The 24175-nt window shown below is 42.0% G+C and overlaps 1 protein-coding gene across 1 annotated transcript in view; it reads right to left on the minus strand.

Moving 5' to 3' along the window:
* LOC143302332 (uncharacterized) overlaps window positions 1-24175 on the minus strand; it is a 74399-nt gene that overhangs the window by 46697 nt on the left and 3527 nt on the right. The window contains exons 3-16 of the mRNA XM_076616948.1: window positions 22591-22702; window positions 21626-21658; window positions 18492-18740; window positions 16134-16204; window positions 14909-15180; window positions 13687-13776; window positions 12294-12387; window positions 10047-10169; window positions 8974-9069; window positions 6725-6860; window positions 4924-4970; window positions 2531-2680; window positions 1052-1215; window positions 313-355 (exon numbers count right to left, since the gene is read on the minus strand). Of these exons, the coding sequence (XP_076473063.1) occupies window positions 313-355; window positions 1052-1215; window positions 2531-2680; window positions 4924-4970; window positions 6725-6860; window positions 8974-9069; window positions 10047-10169; window positions 12294-12387; window positions 13687-13776; window positions 14909-15180; window positions 16134-16204; window positions 18492-18740; window positions 21626-21658; window positions 22591-22702 (1680 nt within the window). The remainder of the gene's footprint in view (window positions 1-312; window positions 356-1051; window positions 1216-2530; window positions 2681-4923; window positions 4971-6724; window positions 6861-8973; window positions 9070-10046; window positions 10170-12293; window positions 12388-13686; window positions 13777-14908; window positions 15181-16133; window positions 16205-18491; window positions 18741-21625; window positions 21659-22590; window positions 22703-24175) is intronic.

A 24175-nucleotide genomic window follows, 5' to 3' on the forward strand; every position in this document is an offset into this window, starting at 1 on the left:
CACAGCAACAAAAGGGTTGTCCCTGGCAAAATTCTGTAGAAAAATCCACTTCAATAGGAAAAACAAATAAAACAGCATGCAGGAAAAAAAAAAAAAAAATGGGTGGCGCTGTAGTATAGCAACGCGCTCTCCCTGGGGAGAGCAGCCCGAATTTCACACAGAGAAATCTGTTGTGATAAAAAGAAATACAAATACAAAGTGTTAAAGGTGACCATTCCATTTAAAACAGTTTCCAAGACACATTCACCCCCACCCCCACGCCCATGCATAATACAGTTGTACAAAACAGCCCCCCCCAAAAGCTGTACTCACAAGGTTCGCCGACACATACTGAATACTCTTCACAATGGACATTCTGAAAACAAAGCAAAATATGCATGTACCTTCTCTTTCTCTCTCTCTCTCTTTTTTTAATTCTTTATTTTTTAATCATGAACATATGCATGTGAAACCTATCTTTCACACACGCAAAGGCACCAAATAATAAGCGTTAAGTCCCACGCACACAAAGGCAGCAAACATGTAAACGCAAGTCCAATAAACATGTATGAAATCTGTTCATCACATTCAGTCTATCAGGAATACTTAGGCACAGACTAAACAGTTCTGAAAACTGATTTAGACTTTAAAATGTCTTATAACTTATACTACTACTTATCATAACATATACATTTGTATAACACACTTTCTAAGAGCTCAGGGTGCTACTACATGGAGGAAAAAATTACAAATGACATAAACCACTCATGACCACTCTCTCTCTCTCCCCCACTCACCTCTTTCTCATCAATGATGTGTGTGTGTGTGTGTGTGTGTGCGTGCGTGTGTACGCGCGCCTCTGTGTGTGCCTCTGTGTGTGTGTGTGTTAGTATGTGCATGACTAACAAATACACATATTTTGTTTGAATTTTTGTGACCTGTTAACATTTTTTGTTGGATTTCCAGAGCAAATACATGCAAATCAGGATGGCAGGTATACTCCACTCCAAAACCCATTTCTCACATGCCACCCCCCCAAAAAAAAACCCTTCCTCCTCTCTCTTCAAACTACCTGTAGTCCTCAGCATGCTTCATGCTGTCCTTGTACAGGTACTTCAGCACCAGAAACATCTGCTCCAGCAAGGTCCAGGTGGCGGAACTCAAGGTGGGTATATCTGCACCTGTTGTGTACTGCCTCTCCTCCTGTTCCGCTGCCTTGACAGATGCTACAGCTGCCTGAAAGATAAAGAAACAGTTTTGACTAATGATTGTGTATTGTGTAGTATTGTGCTGTGTTGTTTTGTGTTGTGTACAGAATTGTCCTGTATTCCTTTTGTGCCACAACAGATATCACATAAATGAATGGAACAGATAGATCTTTATTACCAAGAGTGCTGGGGTCACAAGGAATACTGGGGGGGGGGGGGGGGGGGGGGGGATAGTACATAAGATACGAACATAAATCGAAAATCATACACAAACACAGGTACAGTAGAAATTAGGATACACACAAGTGCATATCAATATAAAAACTTGTGCATATTCACACATGCACGCACTGCACACACACACACACACACACACACACAAACACACATTTGAACAGAAGCTGCATATTAGATGTGGATGGGGCTGATGACTAGATCTTTCGGTAGATGGTTGTTGGTTGCACAATTTTATTTATCACACTGGATTTGTTCAAGACACAGGGCACTGACTGCTTTGGGGAAAAAGCTACTGGCGAGGCGATTGGTTTTCGTCCTTATACTTCTGTACCGTCGACCAGAGGGGAGCCTCTCGAAAATCCCAAAAGCTGGATGTGATTCGTCCTGGCTGAAGAACAAGAGCTCACTTCCTCCCGAATAGTTAAGACACCTGTCTGCCAATACAGTGTCCGTGAGGATCTGGGTTCGAATCCTTGTCTTGCCCTTTCTCTCTAGTTTGACTGGAAAATCAAACTGAGCGTTTAGTCATTTGGTCCAATGTGCAACACGCATTTCGTGCACTGAAAAAGAACCAATGGAAACGTAGGTGTTGTCCTCTGGCAAAGTTCTGTGGAAGAAATCCTCTCTGATAGGTATGCACACACACACACACACACACATATATATATATACATATATATACATATAAACACACACACACACACACACACATATATATATATATATATATATACATATATGTATGTATGTATGTATGTGTGAGTGTGTGTATATATATATATATGTATGTATGTATGTGTGAGTGTGTATATATATATATATATATATATATATATATATATATATATATGTGTGTGTGTGTGTGTGTGTGTGTGTGTGTGTGTGTGTGTATGTATGTATGTATGTACTCATGGCGTGACAATGGGTTGGGTTATGCTGCTGGTCAGGCATCTGCCTAGTAGATGTCATGTAGCGTAGCATATATGAATTTGTCCAAACGCAGTGGCGCTTCTCTGAGAAAGTGAAACTGTACTGTATTTTGCTGCACTGCATTCCTTTCTTTTTTGTCGCAACAGATTCCACACGAACGAAGCAGAAGCACTCACTGTGTACAAATCGCAGTCCTGCGGCCCCAGGCCCAGCGAACGCAGCTGTGCTATGATGTCAAAGCCGCTCCACATGCGGTACGACTGCTCAAAGTCGTGCTGCGTCAGCGTTGACGACATGTCCTCGATGAACGTGTCCAGCCTGTGACACTGCGCACAACACGACACGACATGACATGACACAATACAACACGACACGACATGACACGACACGACACGACATGACACTCAGTGCTTTATTCCTTTGACTGCTAAGCCTTGGTGAAATCAGATGATGATGACGACGATATGGATGCTTATATCGTGACTATCCTCGATAGGAGACCAAGCTCACAGCGCTTTACAAACTCGGGGTCATTTGCACAACAGGCTGCATACCTGGGTAGAGCCCACTGACGGCTGCCATTGGACGCTCATCATTCGTTTCCCGCTTCATTCAATCAGACTTCAGGCATGCACACACACACACTCAGACAGACATATAACATTTCACATGGTATGAGCGTTTTGTTTATTTACTCTGCCATGCAGGCAGCCATACTCTGTTTTCGGGGGTGTACATGCTGAGTGTGTTCTTTCCATAACCCACCAAACGCTGATTAAAGGATCTTTAACATGCGTAATTGATCTTCTACGTGCGTATGCACATGAAGGGGGTTCAGGCACAAGCAGGTCTGCAGACATGTTGACATGGGAGATTGTAAAAATCTCCACCCTTTACCCACCAGGCGCCGTTACAGAGATTCAAACCCGGGACACTCAGACTGAAAGTCCAATGCTTTAACCACACAGCTATTGCATGTCATGTCATGAATCTGAAATGCAAGAACGACTTCTTGTGTACTTTAAAGTGGTGTGACTGATTTCGTCTGATCAAAACCCATGCAAACCCACAAGGAAAAAGTCCAGATAAAGAATGGTGACCAGCATCCTGACCTGTGACCTGGATCTTACCTCAGTTTGTCAACAGCCGTTGACAAAAGACGAATGTTCTCATTTTCGGGTTAAATAATATCAGTAGTGTTGACAATAATAACAATGGCCATGTATAAATCCCTAAACCCATGATACAATGACATTAATGACTATGGCAAAGCTTACACATAAGCGGAGTGATGGCCTAGAGGTAACGCGTCCGCCTAGGAAGCGAGAGAATCCGAGCACACTGGTTTGAATCACAGCTCAGCCGCAATATTTTCTCCCCCTCCACTGGACCTTGAGTGGTGGTCTGAACGCTGGTCATTCGGATGAGACGATAAACCGAGGTCCCGTGTGCAGCATGCACTTAGCGCATGTAAAAGAACCCACGGCAACAAAAGGGTTGTTCCTGGCAAAATTCTGTAGAAAAATCCACTTTCATAGGAAAAACAAATAAAACTGCACGCAGGAAAAAATACAAAAAAAAATGGGTGGCGCTGTTGTGTAGCGACGCGCTCTCCCTGGGGAGAGCAGCCCGAATTTCATGCAGAGAAATCTGTTGTGATAAAAAGAAATAGAAATACAAACACACTATATCATGACCGATCCACACTTCAGGTCAGACACTAAGGGTACTGATACGACCAGAACGTCAAAGTTCTTTAATAAAGCAATCAACCAGATGATGCTGTTTACAGTTGATAGGAAGACGCTGTTGGTCTGTTCTGTGCATGTTCTAAGCCCTCAAGTCATGTAACTACGGTCGCCCTCTTGGCTTTGTCTGCTACAATACGATAACACATCTGTACTTGTATTTGTATAACTCTTTTTGTCAGAACAGATTTCTCTGTGTGAAATTCAGGCTGCTCTCCCCAAGGAGAGCACGCCGCTACACTGACAGCGCCACCCTTTTTACACACACACACACACACATACATATATATATATATATATATATATATAGACACACACACACACACATTCTGCTTGCAATTCTATTTGTTTTCCAATCAATGTGGATTTTTCTACATAATTTTGCCAGGGACAACCCTTTTGTTGCCGTGGGTTCTTTCACATGCGCTAAAAGTATGCTGCACACAGGACCTCAGTTTATCGTCTAATCCGAATGACAAACGTCCAGACCACCACTCAAGGTCTAGTGGAGGGGGAGAAAATACTGGCAACTGCCGGAGTAATTTGAACCAGTGCGCTCAGATCCTCTCGCTTCCTGAGCGGACGAGTTACCTCTAGGCTAACACTCAAACACACAAATTTACTCGAGGTAACACAAATACTAACAGATTTTCATGTTTCACATATGACAACAACATATCCACAAACTTCAGCCTTGGCAACTGATGAAAGTGTAGTGACGCTAATGTCTGATCAAACTGTAAAGAAAAACAGATACTTCAGGCAATCTCAGTTCTTCAGGTAACGTGGCTAAAGTAAATGAGACGACCAGGTGCACTTACCATCTGCCTCAACTTGGAAATGTCTGCAATCTTCTGTCCCTTCTCGACTGGAAAAGAATAAAAGATATTTTGATTTTTTACCTCTGCATCAGTAATCTCAACGCCCCCCACCCCCCCCCCCACCCCACCCCCTCCCTCCAATTTTCTGTTCTTCTTTCTTATCATTTTTCTGCAAATAATATTTACATTTCTAACAAACACCACCACCACCAAAACATGAAAGATGAATGATAAAAACAAGTAATACAATGTAATACAAACCTAAGAATCTTTTATTCAGAAAGTAGAATAAAATCAACAGATAAATACCCTAAACACATGACTATGCATCTGATCTTATGAAAATAGTGATACACATAAATGTATGTTCAACTGCACACAAATATTCAGAACACCCACACACATACATACACACTTCAAATTCTGACTGTAAAATAAGGAAAACAATGGACTCATAAATGTGTCTGCAAAAATTAAACACAAAACACAACTGTAACTGATAGGGGAGCAAGAGAAAAAAGTGGAACACGGTATCAGGGAATAGGAAGTGAAAACATACCTCTCTGTATATTTATGTTGATGATATTGATGATGACAATGCTTGTGTGTATCTTTCGCATATCTGTTTTAAATTCTCCTTTATTTCGCTTTGTACGTGTGAACATATCTACTTATATAATGTTAAATGTCAAAAAAAGTGTTCCTTAAAAATAAAAAAAAATAAAAAAAACACCCACAAGTATGCACGCAGTCACACACAATATAAGTTCCGGTTATTTCAACCATCACCCATTGTGGAGAAAACAGAGCAAAACCAAAGCTTCTCTGCGTAATCCATTGTTTTAGCCCACTGTGAACATACTGAGCACAGCAGAATCTTCTCTGCTCAATGCTTTGGTTTTATCCATTGCAGAGATACAGAGCATGAAAAAAAGCTTCTCTCCTTAATCCAGTTTTAATCCTTTCTGAAGATACAGAGCGCAGCAGAAACTTCTCTGCTAAATCCTTTAACTCTCTCCATACGAACGGCGAAAGAGACGACGTTAACAGCGTTTCACCCCAATTACCATCATCAAAATATTGCAAGTGGAAGGCTCTTATACTGAAGAGGTGAATGCTGACAAAGAATACCACAATTCTGACGACGGAAGCTAAAGGTTGGGTCATTGAGACACCCACTGGACATCCGAGGGGTCTGTGTAGAGGAGAAGAGAGGGCTGGCCGTACTGAGTGAGTTAACACACTGTGGATACATGGAGCATATCAAAAGCCTCTCTGCTGTATCTTCTGTTAATCCATTGTGTAGATATGGAGCACAACAGAACCTTGATGCTTAATCCATTGTTGAGATATCTAAGCATCACAAAAACTTCTCTGCTTGAATTCATAGTTGAGTAATTTAAGCAGAACAAAAGCTTCTCTACTTTATCAAACATAAAGAAACACACAGACAGGAACAAGACATTGTTCACACACACAGGCAAACACGATGTGCACAGAAAGTCACAAAAAAACAGACACCCATGCATACAGACGAATCACAGAAAAAAAAAACAAAAAAAAACAGAAAGAAAACTCAGCAATGTAGGGTCTCCTATGGTGTGTGGCCTCCAAGCGACCTAACATCGATAGTTATCTGTGTACTGCCGACGCTGGGACTGGAACAGACAAACCCGGGAGTGGCCATGTTTGGGAGTTACTCAAAATAAGCGGCAAGGGATTAGTAGTGCCACTGAAACAGTGCGAATGATCAGGCGGTAACAAAAAAAAGGAAAAAAAAAGAAAGAAAACTGATTCTTACTGAGCCCATCCATGTCAGTCAAAGCTTTCCGGATCTGTTCTTGACTGAGGGTCTGGCTGGCTGCCTCGCGAACAAAGTCCTCAATGTTGTGAGCCTCATCCAGCAACACTATCTGACCCTTCAAGTTGATCTCCATCTGCAACAACAAAGTCAGCATCAGTGGTAACGCGTGGTAAAGCGCCCCCTCTAGGAAGCGACAGAATACTGAGCGCACAGGATCGAACCCCTCAGTTCAGTTAATCAAGGAGGCGTCACTGCGTTTGGACAAATCCATATAAGCTACACATCTGCTAAGCAGATGCCTGAACAGCAGCGTAACACAACGTACTTGGTCAGGCCTTGAGGAAGAAAAAGAAAGAGCACAAACAAATAAATGGATACATCATTAAGTCTTCAAATCCCACACTCGGTAGTATTTTCTCCTCCCCCTCCACCAGACCTTGAGTGATGGGTCTGGATGCTAGTCATTTGGATGAGGCAATAAACTTGAGATCCCGCATATAGAATGCACTTAGCGCATGTACAAGAACCCACAGCAACAAAAAGGTTGTCCCTGGCAAAATTTCTGTCCAAAAACCCTCCTTTTTGGAAAACAAATACACTTGCAGGCAGGAATTTTTTTTTTTTTTTTTTTTTTTTAAATATGGGTAATGCTGCACTAAAGCGACATTCTGTCCCTGAGGAGAGCAGTCTGAATTTCATAAAGAGAAATCTGTTTTGACGAAAGAGTAATATGATGCAATTTTCAAGTCTGATCAACATCAATATATTTAATTCCTGAAGGCTTTATTGACTGTGTTCTGAGAGTATTGGTTGTCTAATTGTTAATCCTCCCTGGAGTCCTTTGGAGTGTACAAGAGCATGTGGGTCTTCTTCCAGTAGTTGCAAAACTACAGACTTCAAAAAAAGTTAAGGACCACTTAATAAAAGGTCAAGTTTCATAATGTTCTGAAAAAAAACTGAGAGATGATTTAAATCATGCAAGCTGTATATAGTCTACCACTCATGATGGAGTCTCCCGTCGGACCGACGGATGAGTAGGCAGGCAGGCTTATCTGTCTGTGTGTGTCCTCATATGGGAGAAGAGGCCGATTCTGGACGATTCCAGAGGCCGGAATCAAGAGGCCTAGTCTCGTCTACCGCTAGCCTTTCATTAAACACACTAATGGCTATTTCAGGCACACATGCACCATGAACCACATGAAAAATGCGTTTGAAAAATGGATGTTTCAGCCAAAAATGTTGTCATATCGGCAGTTTACAAACAATAGCTGAATTTTTGACTCACTTGTGTAAACAAAGTGAGTCTATGTTTTAACCCGGTGTTCGGTTGTCTGTGTGTGTGCGTGTGTGTGTCCGTGTGTCTGTGTGTCCGTGGTAAACTTTAACATTGACATTTTCTCTGCACATACTTTGTCAGTTGACACCAAATTAGGCATAAAAATAGGAAAAATTCAGTTCTTTCCAGTCATCTTGTTTAAAACAATATTGCACCTCTGGGATGGGCACAAAAAAATAAAAAATGAAGCCTAATTACATGCAAACTGCATTTACTGTTATATTTATATTTTTTGTATTCTCTAAACTTGGCACTTTGATCTGATATTCTGACCCAACAACAAGAGCAGTCATTATTATCTTCTTTTTTTTTCAAACAGGAACTTCTTTTGCTAAGCATGGAAGTTTTATTTATTTTGCAAACGTTTTGGTGCAGATAGCAAAAAAGGGAAATTACTCTGTAATTAATGCTAGGGGACTTAATTTGCTTTAAACTGATCTTTCTCATCTTAAACATTACATTTTGAAAATATACACAACACATAAAAAGCTTGGATTCTTTTTTTTCAGTGTATCACAAGTGAGTCTTGAAGGCCTTGCCTCTCTTGGTTTTTTTTGTTTTTTTTTAATCATTGTAAGAAATGGAAGTGCATGTGCAAGAAAGCGCCTTTGGTTATCAGTACTGCTGATGACATTGCCTGTATACACTGCTGTTTACAGGGAAATTCAGCATCGCTTAACCATGCCTCCCCCTCCCCCCATGTGCTTACAAATGGCCCAGTCTCTCTCTCTGTGTGTCTCTCCGTCTCTGTCTCTCCCAGCATACAGAGGAACACATGCTTACAAATGGCCCGGTCTCTTTCTCTCTCTCTCTGTCTCTCTCTCCCCCAGCATACAGAGGATCACATGCTTACAAATGGCCCGGTAAGGAGTGACCTAAAACTGTACAACTAAGTCATGCCATCACTCACGCTGTCTCTGATCAGGGGGTCCACAAGGTAGTTGTAGGGGCAGATGATCAGGTCCGACTGCTCCTTGATTCCACGCGACACAAAGTATGGGCATGCCTGAAATGAGTGGAAACATACAATCCATACGTCCATTCCACCGGTAGCTGGGAATGTCTAATGATTGATGGAATACAACAGTGGGTACCTTGTATTGTATTGTATTGTATTGTATTGTATTGTGTTTCTCTTTTTATCACAACAGATTTCTCTGTGTGAAATTTGGGCTGCTCTCCCCAGGGAGAGCGTGTCGCTATACTACAGCGCCACCCATTTTTTTGTATTTTTTCCTGCATGCAGTTTTATTTGTTTTTCCTATCGAAGTGGATTTTTCTACAGAATTTTGCCAGGAACAACCCTTTTGTTGCCATGGGTTCTTTTACGTGTGCTAAGTGCATGCTGCACACGGGACCTCGGTTTATCGTCTCATCCGAATGACTAGCGTCCAGACCACCACTCAAGGTCTAGTGGAGGGGGAGAAAATATCGGCGGCTGAACCGTGATTCGATCCATCGTGCTCAGATTCTTTCGCTTCCTTGGCGGACGCGTTACCTCTAGGTCATCACTCCACTACATCAACAATGTCAGGAAAAAAAAAAGCAAATGCAGATCAGAATGTATCTAGTTTACAATGCAGTTGTACGTACTTGAGCTGAATACATTGATAACTGGGAATATCAAATGACTGATGGGATAAAAGACATGTCGTTTGCTTGGATATACAGCAATGAGGCAAGAAGAGAAACTGATTGAACAATGAACAGTGGTAACTCTCTTCATTTACAAGGCACATGACTCCAAGTCAATGCTGTTTATGCTTATGCTACCGATTCAACTAGTGCACGGGCAAATCAAAAGTACAATGGCACAAACCCAGACACTTCCTCAAAAAGGGAGCCCCAAACTTGTCACTTACACCAAACACAAATTAGCTTTTCCTCTAGACTGACATAGCCTTTTAATCCTGAATATGCTACGCTTCAAGTTGTGTACCTTGTAAGTGATATATATTATATGTATATATTTTCAGAACTTGCCTTTTTCTTCTTCAAAACGTCTATCAGGTCCTCCAGGTCCCAAGCCGTGTGGAGTCCTATGCTCCTGATGGCTGCCTGCGTCTGGTACTTCATCACGCGGTCCTTGAAGCGACACCCATCGTCCTGCTCACAGGGTCAGGTTAAAGGTTAGAGGCCCCACAGCCTTTTATGGCCATCGGGACAGTGACCTGTATTGTATTGTATTGTATTGTATTGTATTTCTCTTTTTATCACAACAGATTTCTCTGTGTGAAATTTGGGCTGCTCTCCCCAGGGAGAGTGCATCGCTACATGACACCGCCAACCCCTTTTTTTTTTTTGTACTTTTTCCTGCATGCAGTTTTTTGGGGTTTTTTTTTTCCCTACTGAAGTGGATTTTTCTACAGAATTTTGCCAGGAACAACCCTTTTGTTGCCGTGGGTTCTTTTACGTGCGCTAAGTGCATGCTGCACACAGGACCTCGGTTTATCGTCTCATCCGAATGACTAGCGTCCAGACCACTACTCAAGGTCTAGTGGAGGGGGAGAAAATATCAGCGGCTGAGCCGTGATTCGAACCAGCGCGCCCAGATTCTCTCACATCCTAGGCGGACGCGTTACCTCTAGGCTATCACTCGTCTTGGGCACGGCACAGGAAGGCAAGGGCCCTCTATCTTCTCTCCCCTTCCACCTCTTTCACCTTCCCAAACCAGGTCTTCATACCCAGGTGGAGTGAGGAAAATCAGAATAAAGAGCTTTGCCCAACGACACAACTTCAGGTTGAAACGGGGGGCCTCAAACCCCGTATCACTGGTGAACTGTGGATCAGAAATCCAATGCTTTGCTGATTCTGCCACGGTGTCTCTCACATCATTCACACAAATTATGATTACAGACTATGCTATCAAGTTCTTCTTCTTCTTCTTCTTCTGCATTCGTGGGCTGCAACTCCCACGTTCACTTGTATGCACACGAGTGGGCTTTTACGTGTATGACCGTTTTTACCCTGCCATGTAGGCAGCCATACTCCGTTTTCGGGGGTGTGCATGCTGGGTATGTTCTTGTTTCCATAACCCACCGAACGCTGACATGGATTACAGGATCTTTAACATGCGTATTTGATATTCTGCTAGCATATACACACGAAGGGGGTTAAGGCACAAGCAGGTCTGCACATATGTTGACCTGGGAGATTGTAAAAATCTCCACCCTTTACCGACCAGGCGCCGTCACCGTGATTCGAACCCGGGACCCTCAGATTGACAGTCCAACGCTTTAACCACTCGGCTATTGCGCCCTTCGCTATCAAGTTCTACATTGTCACAACTTTTAATCAACATGTACACAGTCAGCTGTACACTGTAGCATCACGTAATCAGCATGCACAATCATTCTATCAAGTCGAACATTGTCGCGGCTTTCTGTCAGCGTGCACAATTATTCTATCAAGTCGAGCACTGTTGCGGCTTTTTGTCAGCGTGCACAATTATTCTATCAAGTCGAGCACTGTTGCGGCTTTTTGTCAGCGTGCACAATTATTCTGTCAAGTTGTGTGCTGCTCACTTGATGTAGCTTTCACTCAGCATGCACGCAGTCATCGTCAAGTCATTGTTGCAAATCATAATCAGTATGCACAGTATTGTTGTAACTTTTAATCAGCAAACACAGTTATTCTATCAAGTTGTATGTTTGTTGCATCACATAATCAGCTTGCACACAACTGAACTGTAAAGTCGTATTTCATTGAAATGTTTATGTATCAATCAGTCTGTGGAAGCATTCATATATTTTTTCTCTCTCTCTCTCTTTTTTTTTTTTTTTTTTTTTTGTTGTTGACAACATATAGTAGAAGTATACATAAAAATGATATCATTCATTATTTTTTTTCAGTTCTTGATATCCTTTGGAAAATCCAGTCCTCTTGTTCTGTTTTCAATCAGAGATTCAATATGCACCAATGTGTGTGTTTATGAAAGTTTGTGCCTGCCTATGTGTGCGTATGTGTTAGGGTAGCTGTTAGATACACATGTATGTTAAAATGTATGTATGCAATGTGTGTGTGTGTGTGTGTGTGTGTGTGTGTGTGTGTGTAGTCACATTTTGGTGTGCATATGTAACATAGCTGTAATGTTTCATGTTAACAAAAGCATTTTTGTAAAGCACCTAGAGCAGATTTCGGGATAGTGTGCTATATAAGCATCCATTATTATTATTATTATTAATTCACAGAATAAACAATGGTGTCATGTATATTTTGTCACGAACACACCTTCATAAGCTGCTCACATCCCTCATTTTTATTTGCAGACTTAGACACCTGAGGGTGAATGCAAGTGTGTTCTCGACTGCCCAAAATCGTCATTCTGAAACATTCACAAAATCATGATGCTTTCAAAAGCAGGATAATAGAAACAATTCTGACAATTTTTTTCAAAAGCTAAAGATTAAATATTCAAATAAATACTGTGGTACTGCTCGATCTCTTATTTATCCTCTTATTTCTCAGCTTGAGTCAGTTATATATCACTGGCTCTCAATACAACCAAATAAACACATTCTCCCTGTTTCTCTATCTCCCCCACCCCCAACCCCCCCAACCCCCTTCCCACCCCCACACACATACAGACATAATAAATACAAACATAAAATCTGCGTCAAACAACGTGGCCTTGAAATAAGGTCCAGACAAATTTCAGTGCAATGTCATGATGATCAAAATAAAGTGCTCTGCATGGTATACTTGACTTCACCAGTCACCTAGAAAATTACTCTCCTGAATGTGAGCACTGCAACGCAGTCAGCATCTACTAGCAGAAGTGGAGAGCGGAAAGTCACTCAAGACATTCTTAGCCTATAAAGTCATTATGCAGGTCCTAGAGAGGAGCAGCCTGCCCAGCATCGAAAGCCTGCTGATTCAGTGCCAGCTATGCTGGACAGGACACATTGTCCACATGACAGACAGCAGGATCCCGAAGATGCTTTTGTATGGCCAGCTGAAGGGAGGCCACCGTGAACTTAGAAGACCCTGCAAGCGCTTCAACGACACCTTGAAGACAAACCTCAAAGCCTGTGACATAGACATCGCTTCCTGGGAAACTGATGCCCTTGACCGCTCTCGCTGGAGGATGCTGTGCTCTAGTGGCATAAAGAAAAACAACGCTAGCCATTAAGGAGAAGCGTGAGCGAAGGAAGCAGGGCTCAACTTCTGGAGACGTTTTCCCTTGCAACACCTGTGGGAAGTGCTGCGCATCCAGAATTGGCCTCTTCTCCCATATGAGGACACACACCGACAGATAAGCCTGCCTGCCTACTCATCCGTCAGACTGACGGGAGACTCCATCATTATGCAAATTAGATGCCACTCCAAAAATTCAAAACTTTATAAAGCCCTGATCGGGCCTCTTTATCTGAAACAGTTGTAAACAGAGGCCTTGACTGGGGTCCATCATCCAGAGTGAGCTAATCACTGACTGATTTTAACTTCTTGGGTGTAGCATTTTTACTGTAAGCATTAATTGCATTCTGAAGCTTGACATAGCAGGCTGTGCTTGAAATGTAGCAACTGGCAGGTCTGTATGTGATACCAAAACATTCTAGTCTTTATGACAGATGTACTTTTTTTCTGCTGACAAATCTAAGCCACATAACTGCAGGCCACTTACAAAACATCGTGATAAGCTGTCTTGCGTAGCTCTCTGACAATCTGAGCTACTTGCTTGTGAGTTCTGGTGCCAAAGTAGATCTTGGGAACCCTGCACAGAAATAAATGAAATAAATAAATATATAATAGGTGAACAAAGAAACAAACGATTAAAAAAAAAAAAGTGAACCAAACAAAGTACAAACTGCTTTTATCAATGAAGCCTCACACAAAGAACACAGTAAATTACTGAAGACTAGCAAATTCATCAACATCAAACACACAGTAATACAGATTTCACACAGTGAAATCTGTTATAACACAAAGTCATACAACACAACACTGTACAATCCAATACATTGTCAGCCTCCTACACCACTTTGACGACCTCCTTTTAAGCTGAACAATGCTCTTTAAAGTCCTGATGTTCTGTGTGCTGTTATGTTCCATTCCCTTGCAGGTGTTTCCCTCCTTACTGAACCGCCTTCTTCCTCAATAGTGCACACAAAAGAACCCACGGCGACACAAAAGAGTTGTCCTTGGCAAAATTCTAAAGAAAAACCCACTCCAATATATACATGTGTGTGCACCCGCTTGACAGAAGCCTGACTGAATGACACAGGAAATCAATGATGAGCACCTAAAGGCAGCTGTCAGTCGGCTCTACCCAGGAAGGTATCCCACTGTGAAAATCACTCCAGCGTTTGTAAAGCACTAGGAGGCTTGGTCTCTGACAAAGACAGGTGCTGTATAAACATCGACGACGACGACCACGACCACAACGACGATCACGACCATGACGATGACGACGACCACGACGATGACGACCACGACGATGATGATGACCACGACGATGACGACGACCACAACGACAACCACAACCACCACCACGACCATGACGATAATGATGACGACGATGATGATGATAATGCAGTTTCACTCATTTTCTTGGTGCAGCCTTCTCTGACAAAGACTGGTGCTATATAAGTATCAATAATAAGTATAATTAACACAATTATGCAGTTTCACTCACTTTCTTGGTGCCCTCTTCTCTGACAAAGACCAGGTGCTATATAAGTATCAAGAAGAAGAAGAAGAAGACGAATTCTGCAGTTTCAACTCTTCTTTTTTTTTTCTTTTTTTTTTTTCTCACTTTCTCGGTGCCCAGTTCTCTGACAAAGACAAGTGTATGTAAGTATCTATAATAAGAATAATAAGAAGAAGAATTATGCAGTTTCACTCACTTTCTTGATGCCCCTTTCTGCGGCACAGCGGCACAGCAGCACTGTGAGCAAGGGGTGGTGGTGGTAGTGGTGGTGGCGCTGGACAAAGGGCCGCCATTCCTGCTGACATCCGATGCACTCGCAGTTATCCCCTCATGGGCCGCATGAGCAGGTTGTCCAGCATCGTGACCGGTAGCGGTGGTGGTGGGGTTGGGGATGGTGGGGGCAGGGGATGAGGGAGGGGTGTCTTCGTACTCAATGGAGACTCGCGCCTTCTTCTTCCGTGTCCCGGTCTGGAACAGAGAAGCAATGCAGACGATGCACCATGATGACCGTGTGTGTGTGTTTGAAGTTTTCACTGGTCGCGCACAGTGTGCTGCCAAGCAGTGAATTCCAGGTTTGGTGATAACATCACAGGACAATGCTGTACCCCAAGTATAACATCACAGGACAATGCTGTACATACCCCAAGTATAACATCACAGGACAATGCTGTACATACCCCAAGCATAACATCACAGGACAATGCTGTACATACCCCAAGCATAACATCATAGGACAATGCTGTACATACCCCAAGCATAACATCACAGGACAATGCTTTACCCCAAGCATAACATCACAGGACAATGCTTTACCCCAAGCATAACATCACAGGACAATGCTGTACATACCCCAAGCATAACATCACAGGACAATGCTGTACATACCCCAAGCATAACATCACAGGACAATACTGTACATACCCCAAGCATAACATCACAGGACAATGCTGTACATACCCCAAGCATAACATCACAGGACAATGCTGTACACCAAGTATAACATCACAGGACAATACTGTACACACCCCAAGCATAACATCACAGGACAATACTGTACATACCCCAAGCATAACATCACAGGTCAATGCTGTACCCCATTGTCACAGATGTCTATCCGTGACAATTATAACATTCCAGAATTAACATTATGTCGGTAACCATGTGCTTGAAAATGCTGTATATTTTTGGCTTCTTCAACACTGGTTGATGATGTCAAAATCATTTGAAATGGATAGACATTACACTGAAACCCAATCACAAGTAGGGAACACACACACACACCAACCAACCTCATTCCCCCCACACACAGACACAAATACTGAAAAATATGCATTTCAATTTGACAGTTCAACTAACCCAAGTTCTGTTTTGTTATTGCCAGAACACTTTTGTGCCAAGCACAAAGGCACACAGATACTCACACTCGATTTATCTAGATCTCCTCTGAATTTTTTCAGGGGTCTGAAATCCTCGTCAGAATCACCATCGATCACTGGAACAGAAGCCAACAACTTTTATTTCTTCTTTGGCGTAATGAATGCAGCACTGACTGCAACATACAGTCGTAACAGTCAGTTATGGAGAAAATGCAATAAGTATAGGGACACAAAATTAAGAATAATAAATGAAATAAAAAGGATAAAAATGGATGTGAGACCTGATTAAGATTTTCTTTTTGCTGTAGACGTTACTCTCACACAACTCATACCAAATCCTCCAGACATAATTGCAACTGTTAGTACACAACAGTCTCAGTGTCAACAGTCCAACAGGAGCAATGAATGCTAGATCGCCAGGAGGCCACAAACCAGAGGAGACCCAACACGGCTGTGGAGTCCCTTCAGAGGTGTTCAACAGTGCCTGTTCAGATTCAACACATGCAGAACACCCCTTCTAAGCCCTCTCCCGACTACAATTATCGCTTAGTTGAGTGAGCATCCCCAAAATTTAAGACTGCCACCATGTCCTTTATATAACATTCCTTAGAATCAGATGACACTGAAGACCTTGACAGGACCTCTTCACAGGAAAACTGAAGCCATCTTGAGAGCAAGACAGGAAAGGAATCTGGGGCAATTGTTCTTTCAACGGGAATGAGAATTAGAGGAAGGTGGCAGAATGGTTAAGACCTTCATCCACTAATACAGAGTCCATGAGGGTGTGGGTTTGAATCCCTCTCTCGCCCTTTCTCCAAGTTTGACTGAAAAATCAAAGTGAGCGTCTATTTGTATTTGCATTTCTTTTTATCACAACAGATTTCTCTGTGTGAAATTCGGGCTGCTCTCCTCAGGGAGAGTGCGTCGCTACACTACAGCACCACCCATTTTTTTGTATTTTTTCCTGCGTGCAGTTTTATTTGTTTTTCCTATCGAAGGGGACTTTTCTACAGAATTTTGCCAGGAACAACCCTTTAGTTGCCGTGGGTTCTTTTACGTCCGCTAGGTGCATGCTGGAGACGGGACCTCGGTTTATCGTCTCATCCGAATGACTAGCGTCCAGACCACCACTCAAGGTCTAGTGGAGGGGGAGAAAATATCGGCGGCTGAGCCGTGATTCGAACCAGCGCGCTCAGATTCTCTCGCTTCCTAGGCGGACGCGTTACCTCTAGGCTATCACTCCAGTCTAGTCATTCAGACGAGACAATAAACCAAGAACCATGCGCAGCAAGCACTTGGAGCACTGAAAAAGAACCAATGGCAACAAGAGTGTTGTCCTCTGGCACCATTCCTTAAAAGAAATTCACTCTGATAGGCACACAAATACATATGCATGCACTCAAGGCCTGACTAAGCGCATTAGGTTATGCTGCTGGTCAGGCATCTGTCTAACTGATGTAGTGTATCATATATGGATTTGTCCGAATGCAGTGACGCCTCCTTGAGAAACTGAAACTGAGGATGAGAATGATAATGCTGCAGCTTCAGAGGTCTACTTAGGTTAAGGTTTTGGGACTATGCAATAAGGCTGCCTCTAAGCAACCTTCATGAAATACCCTTCTGGCAACTACAGACACCTGCAATGTTCATCTGGAAATATGAGCGCTGTTCACAAAGATGCATCTGGATTATACTTTAAAGTGTGGCCCCAGTCTCCCCACAAAAATCCACCACACACACAACTCTGGGTAGGATCCTGCCACAAGCTGAAAGGTTCCACTTTAACACTTGCCTCTGCAGGGGAACAAACACACATCCTCACAATCATCTGTTACCTATGCCAAACACTTTGACACGTCAGCTGGTAACATGATTTTTAATTAATTTTTTTTTTTTAAATGTTCACAAAAATATTCTCTTACACCATCCTTCATCAGACTTGTTTTCCACATACTTGCAAAAACATCATGTGTAACTCATACAAACACAACACTACACACATATGAACACACAAAAACCACACACATATATACTAATACACATAGGACGCATACACATACAATGACATACGCACAACATTACGCAAATTTAAACACACAACACTGACAAACATTACACACTAACACACATTGCACAACACACTACGTGCACTGGGCTACGCTACTAGTCAGACATCTGCTTAGCAGATGTGGTGTGGTGTATATAGGTTTGTCCGAACACAGAGACGCCGCCATGAGTAACTGAACTGAACTGAACACAACAATGCACATACAACACACGCAATGACAAACAAACAACACAACATACACAACACAATCCTCTTCTCCCAAACACAACAAAACACATTCACAGAACACACAAAATGACAAACACACAACACAACACACAACCCTCTTCTCTCACCGACAGAAACATCACCACCACCCGGCGTGTGCCCCAACGCAGGCTTTCCCGTTCCAGAGTCCCCAGACACGGCAACACAGCTGGCACCAGAAACAGCACCAACAGGTGCAGCAGCTTCAGCAAAATCTGTGGCTGCAGCAGCAGCAGCAGCAGCAGCAGCAACAGCCGAGCTGGTGATGGTTGTTGATGCCGACTGACGAGGGCTGGCTTCAGGTTTTGCAGCGTGGCACTGGCACTGGCATGTCTTTCCTTTGTGACAGAAGAATATCACACACCCATGTCAAGCATAAAAAAAATGTGCTTAAGAGTTTGGTAGGCACTACATTAGTACTACATTAGTATCACTAATAATGACAAAAACAATCATCATCATAATCATCATTATCACAATCATTATCATCATTATAATGATAATAATAATGATGATAAATACAACAACACTAATGATAATAATCATGCAATAATCATAATCATCATCATCGTAATCATCATTATCACAATCATTATCATCATTATAATGATAATAATAAAGATGATAAATACAACAACACTAATGATAATAATCATGCAATAAATCATAATAATACTGATAATAACAATGATAGTGATAATAATATAATAATCAAGCATTAAACCACTTCACTGCTGAACCTTGGCGAAATGGGATAAGTCTGGCATGAATTTGAAGTAAAGAACTACATCCTGGGTACTTCAAAGTGTTGCCATCAATTTTGCTGAATAAAAATAATGCCGATAATCCCAAGAGGAAGAAGTCCAGATTAGTGGAGTGATGGCCTAGAGGTAACGCATCCGCCTGGGAAGCGAGAGAATCTGATCGCACTGGTTCGAATTACTGCCGATACTTTCTCCCCCTCCATTAGACCTTGAGTGGTGGTCTGGACGCTAGTCATTCGGATGAGACGATAAACTGAGGTCCCATGTGCAGCATGCACTCAGCGCACGTAAAAGAACCCACGGCAACAAAAGGGTTGTTCCTGGCAAAATTCTGTAAAAAAATCCACCTCCATAGGAAAAACAAATAAAACTGCACACAGGAAAAAAGAAACAAAAAAATGGGTGGCGCTGTCGTGTAGCGATGGCACTCTCCCTGGGGAGAGCAGCCCGAATTTCACACAGAGAAATCTGTTGTGATAAAAAGAAATACAAATACAAATAAAGAATGGTGACTGACGGGCGCAATAGCCAAGTGGTTAAAGCGTTGGACTGTCAATCTGAGGGTCCCGGGTTCGAATCACGGTGACGGCGCCTGGTGGGTAAAGGGTGGAGATTTTTACGATCTCCCAGGTCAACATATGTGGAGACCTGCTAGTGCCTGAACCCCCTTCGTGTGTATATGCAAGCAGAAGATCATATACGCACGTTAAAGATCCTGTAACCCATGTCAGCGTTCGGTGGGTTATGCAAACAAGAACATACCCAGAATGCACACCCCTGAAAACGGAGTATGGCTGCCTACATGGCGGGGTAAAAACGGTCATACACGTAAAAGCCCACTCATGAGCATACGAGTGAATGCAGAAGGAGAAGAAGAATGGTGACTGACATCCTGGCCTGTAACCTGGAGTTGACCTAAGTTAGGCCACAGCCATTCACTGACAAGTGTACTTTTCAGCGGCAGTCATGGGGCTAATCCACTTCTGCTGGAGACAAATAATGAGCTGTTTCGTTTCTTGTTCTTCTTCTTCTTCTGCGTTCACTCGTATGCACACGAGTGGGCTTTTACATGTATGACCGTTTTTACCCCGCCATGTAGGCAGCCATACTCCGTTTTCGGGGGTGTGCATGCTGGGTATGTTCTTGTTTCCATAACCCACCGAACGCTGACATGGATTACAGGATCTTTAACGTGCGTATTTGATCTTCTGCTTGCATATACACACGAAGGGGGTTCAGGCACTAGCAGGTCTGCACATATGTTGACCTGGGAGATCGTAAAAATCTCCACCCTTTACCCACCAGGCGCCGTCACCGTGATTTGAACCCGGGACCCTCAGATTGACAGTCCAACGCTTTAACCACTCGGCTATTGCGCCCGTCGTTTCTTGTTCAAAATCATCTTTTTGAAGCTGTCCAGATCTGTCTATGCAAATATTTTACAGTCAAACTGTTTATTCACACATGAAGGATTGAACGCAGAAGAAAAAAAGAAAAGAAAAGAAGCAAGGGGGAAAAAATCTTAACTATAACTTTGTTCAAATTCATATAAGTTAAGAATAATAATAATAATAATGGATACTTATATAGCACACTATCCAGAAATCTGCTCTAGGTGCTTTACAAAAACGCTTTGTTAACATAAAACATTACATCTATGTTACATACACACACCAAAATATGACTACACACACACACACACACACACACGCACGCACGCACACGCACGCACGCACGCACGCACACACACACACACACACACACTGCGTACATACATTTTAACAATACATGTGTATCTAGCAGCTACCCTAACACATACGCACACATAGGCAGGCACAAACTTACATAAACGCACGCGCACACAATACACATTCATATACATGCATGTAGTTAATGTGGGTGAGATTCAGTCATTGTGGCTTTAACACTTAAACTTTTGTGTGATTCTCTCTGGCACCAATTACTTATGAACAAAATCAGTATTTTCTTTCAAAAGTAATGGTCAGAGCAGCAAAAAAAACAACTAACCATTCATCATTTCCCTGTAAAACTAAAAGGAAATCCCCCCCCCCCCCACCCCCTAAAATTACGTTTAATCTAACATGCTTACTATGACACACCTTTGACCCAATTTCTGAAACACTCAAAGTTCATGGGGCCAAGAAAAGGAAGCCTTGGTATGTAGAAAAAGAAAAAAAACCCTGAAATTTGCAAATGAATGGAAAATTCCGAAGCCTAGATAAAATGTACACACATTAAACTGACTAATAGCAAAAGTACTGCAATATAATAAATATATGACTGACTCGAACACTTTTTCCCTAAACATTTTGCAACATATATATACATATATACATATATATATATATCACTGACTCTCACACTTTTTTTTTTTACACTAAAAGAAATATTTTTTCTGTATACATTTTCATTCATTCAGAAATATAAGCAATGCTCACCACAAGTGCTCTGATTCTCGATTTCAACCTTTCCTGAAAAAAACAGAAATACACTTCACCATGTACATGTACACCCAATCAGTTCTTCTCCTTTACTTGGTTTATAAAATAAAACAAAAAGATGAGAAATCAAGATGAATGCAGGTATACGTACATGCATTCAAAAATGTTGGTATGCATGAATTTAATCATATTGTACTACACTGAACTGCAATATAACGTTTTGTCACAACAGATTTATGTGTCAAAGTTGGTCTGTTCTCCCCAGGAAGAGCACGTCACAACAGTACAGTGTCACTTTTTTTTTCTTTTCTTTTTTTCTGCCTGCGATTGCATTTGTTTTCCTTTCAAAATGGATTTTTCAACATATTATTTTCAAGACACAACCTTTCTGCTGCCTTGGGCTCTTTTACGAGTGCTGAGTGTAAGCTGCAGATGGGACCATGGTTTAACGCCTCATCTGGATGACTAGCATGCAGACCACCACTCAAGACTGAGTGGAGGGGAGAAATACAGTCGAATGTGGGATTTGATCCTGTGTGCTCAGATTCTCTAGCTTCCAAGGCGGATGCATTGCCGCTTAGTCACAGCTCCAGATATTATCAACGGATAGATCATAAGGTGTTAGAGTGCTGAACAGAATTATCCTGAATGTATGTGAGTGCACTGAAAGATAAATGGGTATTTTTTTTGTAAGACACATCAACAATAAACAAGGCAGACTGACAATACAGTGGATAAATCATATACAGTGCTGAACAACACATGAAAATAAAACATTACTTTTTCAGTAGCAGGAAGCCCCCCAAAAACACAGAAACAGGTGCATGCATAAACATAAACATGCAAGCACACACACACACACATGCAAACACCCCCTCGTTTATATTGTTACAGTAAATGTACGTTCTCTATCTCACATACTCATGAACACACAGACGTGTGTACAGAATCCAAACACATACGTTTCTCTGCAGTCTGCCATGCCAGAGTGGAACAGAGCAAGGCAAGGGACTTCCCGCTGCCAGTTGGACTTTCCAGCAGGCAGTTGTGATGTCGCTCTATCCCCCTGATGATCTGAGAGGATTGAAAAGAAAAGAAACGATCAGACAGATCCCCTAAAAGCAGAGTATGGCTGCCTATATGGCGGGTTAAAAACGGCCATACACGTAAAAGCCCACTTGCGTACATACGAGTGAACGTGGGAGTTGCAGCCCACGAACGCAGAAGAAGAAGAAGAAGAAGAAGATCAGACAGATTTGTACAAGACAATGAAAATAAAGTATGATCTGCCAGGTCTTTGAACTTTGACATTTGACACTGCTGCTGATGGTGTGACTGCAGGTCAAGGTTAAAGCCTTTTATGGTGATGGTGTGACTGCATAAGTATGACTGCGTAAGGCCATCTCAGGTCAAGGTTAAAGCCTTTTATGGTGATGGTGTGACTGCATAAGTATGATTGCGCAAGGCCATCTCAGGTCAAGGTTAAAGCCTTTTATGGCAAGTGGGGCAGTGATTTCCTATCCACTGTGTTTGGGGATCGGCATCGGAGAGCGGAGAGCGGGGCCCATTCCTCTTCTTCTCCCCTTTGAACCTTCCCCAAGTCCGGAACCCATCCACACCTGGGTGAAGAGAGGACAGAGTAAAGCGCCTTCCCCAAGGGCACAGCACCGTGCTGAAACGGGGCCTCGAACCCTGATCACTGGTGAACACTGGACCACAAGTCCAATGCCTCACTAATCCTGCCACAGCACCTCTGCCACATCAGGAATGCCCAACTGATCTTTTTTTTTTTTCTTTTTTTTTTAACTCGGTTGTGTTAAACACAAAACTCTTGCCACACCTGAAATAAACACACACACACACACACACACACACAAATATCATTGAAAATTAAAAATAAAGTATACAGAAGAAAATCATTGCAGAAAGAAAGTGATTCATGTACTACAAACTTTCTACGTGTCTCTACAGTGCACATGTCTGCAATAAAGCTTTAGTGACAGTGCTAAACTGTGCAACGTTCTGGCAAAACTACCTGACAAGCAACGTTAAAAACAATTTTTCACAGCTGATTTATTTGATTTACAGCAAAACCTAAAAATGCAGGAATCAAATGAGAAAAGCAGAACTGGAAGATACTAAACTTAGCAGATGGCGGGAAATGCTGAAAAATGACGAAATATAACACATACTTAAAAAAACAAAACAAACAAATTCAGCCAAATGTTCCTTGACCTATAAAAGTGCAACCCAAAAAACATATTTCTGGCAAGACAAATCACAAATTATGAAAACATCCTTGAAGTTTGTATGGAGATGAGATAAGTATTTAAAAATATAAATATACCATATCAAAAAAAAAAAAATCTGTAAAAAAAAAAAAAAAAAATAAAAAAAAAAGAATGTATATCATATGTATTACTATAAGTATTTTATGTGCGTTATACTGATTTTAGAAAAAGAAGGGAAAAAAAACAACCTTTCCTATCTGTTTTTTTTTTTCTCCAAAAGAAAAAAAGATTTTTTGGTGAGTTTCAGTTTCAGTTT

The sequence above is a fragment of the Babylonia areolata genome, chromosome 29, assembly GCF_041734735.1.
Source record: "Babylonia areolata isolate BAREFJ2019XMU chromosome 29, ASM4173473v1, whole genome shotgun sequence".
Classification (NCBI taxonomy): Eukaryota; Metazoa; Mollusca; class Gastropoda; order Neogastropoda; family Buccinidae; genus Babylonia; species Babylonia areolata.